The sequence below is a fragment of the Canis lupus genome, chromosome 7 (assembly GCF_048164855.1).
Source record: "Canis lupus baileyi chromosome 7, mCanLup2.hap1, whole genome shotgun sequence".
Classification (NCBI taxonomy): domain Eukaryota; kingdom Metazoa; phylum Chordata; class Mammalia; order Carnivora; family Canidae; genus Canis; species Canis lupus.
Window position 1 is genome coordinate 66,894,257 of NC_132844.1, and position 10,245 is coordinate 66,904,501.

General features: G+C 42.6%; 1 protein-coding gene across 1 annotated transcript; it reads right to left on the reverse strand.

Moving 5' to 3' along the window:
* Nucleotides 1–408: 408 nt before the first annotated feature.
* On the reverse strand, nucleotides 409–7,655 carry SRSF3 (serine and arginine rich splicing factor 3). The gene is made up of 6 exons (XM_072833246.1): nucleotides 7,495–7,655; nucleotides 5,583–5,790; nucleotides 4,113–4,247; nucleotides 1,889–1,927; nucleotides 1,550–1,636; nucleotides 409–1,383 (listed from the first exon to the last, which is right to left on the reverse strand). The coding sequence occupies exons 2-6, from the start codon at nucleotides 5,786–5,788 to the stop codon at nucleotides 1,356–1,358; spliced, it is 495 nt and encodes a 164-aa protein (XP_072689347.1). The 5' UTR covers nucleotides 5,789–5,790; nucleotides 7,495–7,655; the 3' UTR covers nucleotides 409–1,355.
* Between the last annotated feature and the right edge of the window lie 2,590 nt (nucleotides 7,656–10,245).

A 10,245-nucleotide genomic window follows, 5' to 3' on the forward strand; every position in this document is an offset into this window, starting at 1 on the left:
TGGATTTCTAAGAGGAAGGTTATGCATGCCTCCATGTTCAATTCTGCACTGTTACATTTGAACCATATAGTGAATTTTACATCATGATGGATCAATTTAGAATTCCCATGCAACACCTCAAATTATATAAAATGGAAGCAATTTTTAAAGCTTTGTGGAAAAGTCTCATGCTAATGATAAAAGTTTTTAATGGGTCACTTTCAGTTATAATGTACCAGGGTTGCTCTACTTTAAAAATGTTGGTCACAGAGTATCATGGTCTTTGAACTGGCTCCTACTCCTAAAATATGGTTAAGTATGAATAGTCACTTAGGTGACAACCAAAAATTCCCTTCAGCCTCAATTGTTTCTTCTAAGATCTGTGTAACCAACTGATTTCCGTGGGACAAGAACTATGGTAATAGTGGGTTTGACTATTACACAATTATGCTAATATTTTATTAATTCAAAAGCACTTTACAAGAAAATATAAGTATGGCTTCCAATAGGAATGTTATACCTGGACTTGATACCAAGCTCACAGATTTTAGTTTTGCAAGGAAAAATAGGCTTTCAGGTTAAACAACAATTTGTAACCAAAACTTTAATCCCAAGGATTTTCACAAACATATTACAAATGACAGCATGAAAAAAATCTTGCACAGTAACTCAAAGTTCAGCTCTACAATGTACCCTTAAACTGGCAGGACACTGGTATCTTGAGTAGTTTCAAATCACCAAATAGAGAATGTTACAAAGAGCTGTGTGTTCACATACAGCAATCACATAAGAAACTTATGACCTAAAAGCAAAGGTAAACTAACTTTCTTGAAACTTCCAATTCTACACCAACTGGACAACGCCTGCCCAGTATGAAAACTAGTTTTTCTTTAAACCTCTAATCTAGCTTAACAGTGCAGCTTAAATTTTTACCTGCTGGCTTGTGCTCATACCAGCTTTTAAAGACTGCTTCTTCAACTCCAGCTGCAGAATATAGCCCAGCTATGTGAGAGACTCTTCTTTCAATTTCTGCCGGCTTTGTTTTCATAATATTAAACGTCAAGCTTTAGCTGGGCAGAGTTAGAGGTTTATTATCAGTCAATGTAAGACTGAACTTCAAAACAAATTCAATTTTGCTTAAGGGAACATTGTAAAGTAACAATTCTTGGTATTACATGCCTCATATGATCCATTCAAATCATAGAGAAATACATCTTTATGTGTCACTGTTCCAAGAGACAAACAAATGTGAACAGCTAAAACATCTTAAAAATGCACCAAGCTTATGAAGTCTCAAACAAAACTTGAATTTTCTGTACATACTCCTGTCAAATGAAGTTATTTCCTGTACACCAATCCTCTTGTAATCTGGTCTTCTACTTCCTTTCATTTGACCTAGATCGGCTAAAAAGAAAAAAAAAAAAAAAAGGAAAGTTTCATACATAACTCAGTAATACAACTGTATCGGACTTTTGTTTTTGAAAAATAATAAAAATAATCAAAATGGTTTAAGATAACCAATTCCTGTTTTTAATAGTTTATAAACAGTCTAAGTCATTAAAGGTCTTACCTACGAGACCTAGAGAAGGATCGGGACGGCTTGTGATTTCTCTCCCGGGACAGTGATCTCTCTCTCCTCCTATCTCTAGAAAGGGACCTAAAACCAGAAGAAAAATAGGACCCACTTAGAATTATACACAACAAACCTCTCTTAAGAACTCTTCAAAAACTAAAAGTTGGCTCATTCCTACAACACTGGCTCACTCTGTAGACCACTTGATTCATTACTAAAGCTAAAGTTTTTTTTTTTTTACCACTAACCATGCCATTTAGAAAACAGTTTAAGAACAGGAAATGCTGTCACTTCTGAGAACACGGCCAAAAAAAAAAAAAAAAAAGAGCTATTTACCTGCTCCGGCTGCGGGAGAAGCTTCTCCGTCTTGGAGATCTAAAAGCAGAAACAGGAAAATTAGGCTAATTGTCAATTAGTATTTATGGCGTGAGGCATTTCCCAACTTTTCAATCTCACTGTTGGGCCCAGTGAACGTGCCGAAGAACTGGCACCCATCGTCCAAAAAAACAAAATAAAACAAAACCAAATTAAAAAAAAAAACAGGAAAAAAAACAGAAAAGAAAAAAGGCACAGAAGGATTAAGGAACCAAAAGCTCAAGTGAAAAGCAGGTATTCCAACCATGGACTCACTTTAACAAAGAATGCTTCACAGCAGATCTGTCCAATGCAAAACTTCATGTCAAACTAACTTCACTACCCAAACACCACGCCAAAATATAGTCCCACAAGTAGTTCCAAAAACAGTACCATAAACCAGTATTTGGAACCCATGCAAACCTATAAGTCCATGACAAGACTTAGGTACCAGGTGGATAGTGTAATTTTGTGAAAACGCGCTAGGTGTAAATACTGATGCCATTAAGTGCTACATTAGAACTGCATTTGTGATCGTCACATTTAAGAGTGTGTTTAGGTTCATAAAAATTACCTTAGCTTGGCCCACTTTACCCCCAAAATTTAAATTTTGAAAACTGTTAGTAAAACCATTTAAAGGTGATAGGATTCAACAAATTTTTGCTAGAAAGGAAAGCTAAATCTGTTAGAGTTATTAAAATTTTTAGTTTGGCATCTCACACATGCAAATAAGTTTCACTTGAAGGTCTAGTTACATTATGAGTTCCCTATCACCCTTAAAAGTTTTATTCAAGCAATATATATGTACGTTACCATTCAATTATGCACAGCCAGCCTTTGATCCAGAAAAAAGAATTACTTTAAGCCGCTTACTCCTTATTTTAACCAGCAGTAAACTGTATAAGCAGGAAAAACTTACTAGTTTTGGGTTTCAACAAGCTAGAAATGGTGAGGTGAGGCTGCCGGACTGACGGCCAGGAAGAATTTGCTGAAAAGGTTTTGCCAGATGTTGCGTTGGATTTAGTTGGTTGGCGAAGGGGGTGTTGTGGATTTTTCCTGCTTTTTTGTTAGCCGAAGGCTGCTGCTGTAGTTGTTGTGAAGACATTTGGTAAATAAACAGCTGAGCTGATTGGCCAGGAATGTGTGGGCGGTCGAGGTGGCTGCTGCCGATTTGGTTAAGGTTGGAGAGAAGGCTGAGAGAAAACAGCATGCTCGGGAACCAAAGGGCGGTGCAACCTGACGACTGGCCATGCCTGGGTCATGTGAAACGACACCAGCCAAGCTGAATGGGGCGCGCTGGTCACATGACGCTGAAAGGGCTAGTTGACTGGCTAATGCAGACTCAGAGGGTGGTGAGAAGAGACATGATGGTGACTCTGTAACGGGGTTCATTTTTATTAATAGATGGACCAAAAAGCACAAAAAAAAAATGAAAAACAAGCCATCAGTACAACCATCTATTTAGCTAACAAATACTCTTTATTATGATGGGCAACAGTGTGTTGTTTTGTTTTTCAAAATAGCAAAAGGGGCAAGATTTTGAACTCCTATCTCCTAGAAGGACTTCACTCACCTGTAAGAGGTAAAATTCAGTCCTTATAGAAACTATTTTTGGAGGTTTGAGGAGATGTGGAGTTAGCATCCAGACAATACTGCCTGGTCCAAGAATGATGCCATTTTTCAATTACAAAAAAACTGAAATCTCTCCTATTTGGGTTTGAAGAACAGATGACTGGGATTACTTCTGTAGCCCCCTTTATCGGTCAGTGACTTTAGTTTCAGAATGATTTCTACTTTACCAGTTGTAACATTACAACAGCTGCCTGCTTGATAAATACTACAATCGTGCTAATAGTAGAAAACACATTTTTGTGAAGAGCTAGTTGAATGTAATGTTTGTCATTATGGAGTCAAGAAATGGAAAAAGGCCTAATTGAAGTATAAGGGAAGACTTGGAAAGATGCAACTAGAAGATGAACTAGAAGATAGATCCAAGATAGAAGTTACTGACTACCAACATGAACAGTGACCTAAAGACAAAAGCCAACACTCAGCACAACTCACATACCCCAAACTACACCCAGCAAATGTTTCGTAAAAATCTCCAATCTTCCAAGTTTAAAACCCACCAACAAACTTTAAGAGAAATACCTGCTCCCATTAGCTACTCCATTACACCAATACCTCTAAGCACGCTCTCAAGTACCTGCGCCGAGGTGGAGGACTCCTTCTCCGATAATCATCTCGAGGGCGACGACCCCAAGAAGGAGGTGGGCCACGATTTCGACTTCTCTTTTCACCATTCGAGAGTTCCACTCTTACTCGGCAGCCACACAGCGTTCTAAGAATAAAAGAAATATTAAACTTAAAAGAGCCAGACTAAGAGGTGTATTAAAGCAAAGTGTTTCTACTTATAGCTTCTTTGCAAAGTACACTTACGAATGTCTGTAAAATCCTAACAGCAAAACAAGTATTTCTAATAAAGAAAAACTTCTTTACATTTTAATGCTTTGTTAGTCTTAATCAGAATTCAGTGTTGTCAACATTTCAAGTGTGAAAACCCCTGGACTCCAAGAACTAGCTCATCTGTACATCCTGCTGGGACTTCATGATCCCACCACTTTTTTATTAATCTTAAACTGTATTTGCTTGTCTTTCTCCTCTCTCTCTCTCCAAGCAACAGCAGGGAACCAAAGCATTATGGCCATTTTACATCACCATCTCCTTTCAACGGCCACAATAATTGACAGGAAACTACAGCTGAGAATAGTTGGGAAAGTTCTCCCTCACCTCTTCATTGTTACACATCTGTTTAGATAAACCACTATTATTTGGACAGTGATTTGGTGAAAGTGGAGTCCTGGAAAAATGGGTCTCTATGATCTGCCCTGCCTGGATAAATGACCTTTCATACAATTTTAAAGCCAATCCTAAACCCTTTAACTTTTTGGATCTTAAAGATTAAGATCCATCATTTCCCTTGGTCTCATGAAATCCAGTGTTTTTCAAAGACCAGGAAGGAGGGGGATAAGGGCAGCCACCTGGTTCCTCTAAGAGTTACTCATCAGCCAGTAATAGGACACAAAATGAAATAACTACATATTCCACACTTACTAAGTATTTCAAACACATTTATTAAAGAGGTTATAATAAACCCCAATGTAACCATCCACTTACAACCGTCAGTTTGTGGCCATTTTTAAAAAGATTTTATTTATTTATTTATTCATGAGACACAGGCAGAGGGAGAAGCAGGCTCCCTGCAGGGAGCCTGATGTGGGACTTGATCCTGGGTCTCCATTATCAGGCCCTGGGCTGGAGGTGGCGCTAAACCGCTGAGCCACCCAGCTGCCAAGTTTGTGGTCATTATTATTTGAATATCTGATTTCCAATGGTTTCAGAGAAAATTCAAAAGAGGACACCATGTGGAAGGTATAGATTAAAATGCTTTAATCACATTTTGGATACAAAAACCCACCCACCAAGAATTGACCATTAAACCTCACTGGTCACCTGAATAAAACTGTTGTGCTTTTTCGTTACAGCAAAGACTTATGTCTCTAACGACAAACTTCCGACAGGCAAGCACCCATCTAAAAGCCACAAATCCTAAGAACTTTATACATTAAAAACACAAACCACGTTATTTATCAGTATAAATTAGTCATCAAATTACCTTCCATCTAGCTCTCGGACAGCATCCGCTGCATCTCGGGGATCTTCAAATTCAACAAAAGCAAAGCCGGGAGGGTTTCTAGCAACCCACACACTTCGGAGTGGTCCATAATAGCCAAAAGCTCGTTCCAATTCAGTCTTGTTACCATTGTTTCCAAGATTACCTACATAAACCTTGCAGTCCAATGGACAGGAATCACGATGCATTTCTGTAACATAAAAATACCCCAAACATTAATCATTTATGTCAATAATCTACACAGTGAAATACAGATCCTTAAGAAATGATGATGAAACAAGTACTACCCTCAAACCACCCATTTCTCTAATCTACACTGATATCCACCAGGAATCCACCATAAATTACATTAAGGAAAAAAAAATGCCTCCCTGAAAAGCTAAGGGAGGGGAGACACTCTAGGACCATTTACTATGATCTGGGCACTGAACTAGGGACTTTATCTAGTATTACAATTAATCTCAAAAATAAATCACTTAGAAAAGCAGGGTAACTTGCTCAGAAGCAAATCCTGGAGACACAAGAAACAAATGAGAATGCTCAAAACCAGAAAGTAGTTAAGGCAGAGCCGCTTGAGAAGTGGTACTAATAGGTCTCCATAAGCAAAAACTTAACTAGCTTTGCTCAAGCAGGCAAATATTAGGTTTTTTTTTTTAGAAAAATGTACCTCACCGCAGCACTATTCTCAGTAGCCAAATGAAAAACTGGACAAGCAGAATATATTACCCATACAATGGAATATTATTCAGAATAAAGTGCTGATAAATGCTTCAAACAGGAGTACTGAAAACATTCTAGATAAGCACTCATATCAATAATCTACGTATATGAAATATCCGACAGGTAAACCCAAAGAGAATTGGTTCCCAGGGTCCAGGGGAGAGCAGGGGAAATGGGGAACAGCCGCCTAATGGGTACAGGTCTCCACAGGGAGCAACAAAAAATGTTTTGGAACTAGACAGGATGGTTATATAGCACTGGGAATGTACTAAATACCACGGAGTCGCACTCTTTAATAAAGGAAACTCCTGTTCATTTCACGGGGGATGCGGGTGGGGTTATTAGCGCACGTATTTACTGCACTTCAGGGGCTTAATTCGATAATCTTCAAAAAGTCGGATGATTTAATCAACTTGTAGACCAATTTCAATCCCAAAGAACAGCCAATCCAGTAACCCGGCTTAAGGGCTCCTCATAAACAGCACGTTTTTCTCACTCAGGGCTTACTCAACTAAAATAATCTAGTCTCGACACATCCTATCTGCATGACTCCACCCTATACCCAGAAGTTCTGAGGCCAAATCATCGCGGGAGATAGGTTTTTAAAAAAACTTAGCCGTAAGCAGTTTCAGAGTTAACTACCAACGGGAAGCTGCTACAAGAACAATGCTACTCAAGGAAGATCCTTCGGTTAAAAAAAAAAAAAATCGATGCGTAAAAAATTAAAATAAGATTAAAATACAGACGACTACAAAAACCACGTAATATGAATCCAAAGGTCCGATCTCGATCAATGACTGGAAAAATAATTTCTGAAGCTTTCAAAGAAAACGTGGGAGAGGTGGGGGGAGGGCGGTAAAAAGGCGCCATAAATTGAAAGGCCGCGGCCCGGAGTACAATTCGGTTAGCGGCTCCCCCCCCACCCCACTCAATTTTCGGGTAATCCCACTTCTCAATTCACCTCCCGCCCCGGAAAAATTATTAACACCTCCACTTCGAGGCCGAGGTACGTTCTCTCATGGGCCAAGGGCCCCCGCCACCGCCCCATGCTGAACGTCACAAAATGGCGGCGGCGTCTCTTTGTCTCAATCTGGCGCCGCCATTGGGCCCGGTCCCACCGCGCAACTCTGAAATGCCATTTCCCCCTACACTCCTTCAGTCGCCAGTCGCTTACCGAGATCTTGGGTTGGTAAGCGGACGCTCAAATCCACACACTCTCGGATGGGGCTTCCCGCTTCCCGCTCCCCTCCCGCCCGGCTCCCGCAGATGCTCTCGCTGACCTGGCGTCCACGAAATGGCGGACCACCGCCTTCTCCTCGCCTGTATTTATACGCTACGCCGAAGTCACATGATTGAATGGGCTCGTCCAATGAGAAGCGGAGGAGATCGTGACGTTGCGGCTACAAACGAAACGAGAATCGCGGTCGCTGGGAGCGCGCTTCGGTGGTGCAGCTCGCGGCGCGGGGACGTACGTCGCGGCGCTCCGGCCTCCCGGGCCCGCGGCCCGGGGCTTCCTCGGGTGTCCGTTCACGCGGGGCTGACTTACGAGTTCCCCTCAGTCGCCTCCCCCTCGTCTCTTTCATATTACACTGTCGTCCCTCCCAAGCACGATACAGCCCTTTTGCTCCAAATGAGGTTTAGATAGTAGCTGAATTCATGAATTACTTCATCCCGGAAAACGGTTAGACCGGAGCTAAGACCCTCGCGCTTACGGACGTGCCCAGAGTGTCTCCCAAGGTCACCGCGCGGCGTGTGACCAGGCTGCCACCACTGCTCGTCCACGTCCCGTACTGTGGAAAAGCCCGATCCTGCGAGGTCGGCCTACCCCGGCTGCTTTCCCGCCTCTCGCCCAAGCCTCGGGATGTGGCCCAGAAGGGCGGCGTCCTTAGCTCGGACTCAACATGTCTAATAGAAACTCAAAGGTGAATGAGACTGGTCAGGCTATCTGGACGCTCACCTTTATTTACTTTTTAAAGATTTTATTTATTCATGAGAGGCGCGCGCGCGCACACACACACACACACACAGGCAGAGACCCAGGCAGAGGGGGAAGCAGGCTCCACGCAGGGAGCCGGATGTGGGACTCCATCCCGGGACCCCGGGGTCACGCCCTGAGCTGAAGGCCGAGGCTCAACCGCTGAGCCACCCAGGTGCCCCCTGCACACCCACCTTTAGCAAATAACAGTAAAAGGCACTTCCTGAAGAATTACTTTAAATCCTGGGCCCCCCAAACAAAATGCCTGGAAGCGCACCTCCAGCCTTTCTCATCCACCCGGCTGCTGCGGTTGGTGCCTTGAGGAGTGGGGGGAGCTCGGGTCCTTAGACCACTCACCCCTTCCTTTGTTCTGCGCTTCCCCCTAGGAACAAGGATAAGTAACTACCGGGAGGGAAATCGCTCAGCCGGGCTCGGGGTAAACGGTGAAGATCTCCCTCTCGGCCACACAGTTAAGCTGGGAAGTTTTGTGTCCTGAAACCTACTCCCCCATCCTCTTTCAGTGCTGTCTGACGTATTGCTAAAGTTTTCGTCTCTCAAGAAAAATAAAAATAATAATACAACCTTGTATTTTCAGTCACAAGGTGAAAGATACGCCATTTATTTACATAATGTTCCCAGATATTTTCTTTAGAAACCTTATCTCCTAGTGTGGCTCTAAAAGATTTATCTGTGTGTGTGTGGGGGGGGGAGCGGTGAATAAAAAGGTGTAATCGCTCTGAGCATCAGTTTTCTCACTGGAAAATAGGAATTTCATAAGACTGGGAAAAGGGGGGACGCCTGGGTGGCTCAGCTGTTGGGCACCTGCCTTCGGCCCAGGGCGCGACCCTGGAGTCGCGAGTCGAGTCCGGATCGAGTCCCGGATTGAGTCCCACGTCGGAATCCCTCCATGAAGTGCGCTTCTCCCTCTGCCTGTGTCTCTGCCTCTCTCTCTGTCTCTCATGAATAAATAAATAAGATCTAAAAAAAAAAAAAAAAAAAAAAGGCAAAGAAAGAGAGGGAATGGGAACTACAGTTCTTGAGCCAAGATCTGTGCTGGCTTTACCTGGGGTTTTTTCCCCAGGTGAGGGGGGATTTTAGCAAACGCTTTCTCTTCTCACGTTTTTTTTTTCCTTCTGTAAATGTGTTTCTTATTTTTTTTTTAATTTATTTATGATAGTCACAGAGAGAGAGAGAGGCAGAGACACAGGCAGAGGGAGAAGCAGGCTCCATGCACCGGGAGCCCGACGTGGGATTCGATCCCGGGTCTCCAGGATCGCGCCCTGGGCCAAAGGCAGGCGCCAAACCACTGGGCCACCCAGGGATCCCTGTAAATGTGTTTCTCTTCTGGCTCATGTATATTGCCTTGATTTGATCCCCTCCTCTGTGTAAGCTTTTCTCTTCTTTTAAATTTTATTTTCTGGAGCTCCTGGGTGCCTCAGTTGGTTAAGTGTCTGCCTTAGGCTGGGTCATGATCCCAGGGTCCAGGGATTTAAAGATTTTATTTATTTATTATTTATTCATGAGAGAGAGGCAGAGACATAGGCAGAAGGAGAAGCAGGGTAGAGCTCCTCACAGGGAGCTGGATGCAGGACTTGATGCGGGACTTGATGTGGGACTTGATCCAGGTCCCCAGGATCAGGCCCTGAGGCTCAACAATTATTTTTTAAATAATAAAAATAAATAAATGTTATCTTCTTCTGTCAAAGCAGAGGCTTTGAAGGCAGACAATCCTGGATTTGGACTACCACAGTCCCTCTACTTAATACTAAAGTGTCTTGAGAAAAATCTCTTAAACTGTCTCAGAATTATTTTCTTCTGTAAAATGGGATAATAATACTAGCCTTGCAGGGTCATTATGTGTTGTCTCCTCCCACAGGAACTTCAGCTTTTCTCTATGGTGGTCACTCCTGCCTCCTTGGGGCCTAGAAACAAATCTGGCATACAGCACGG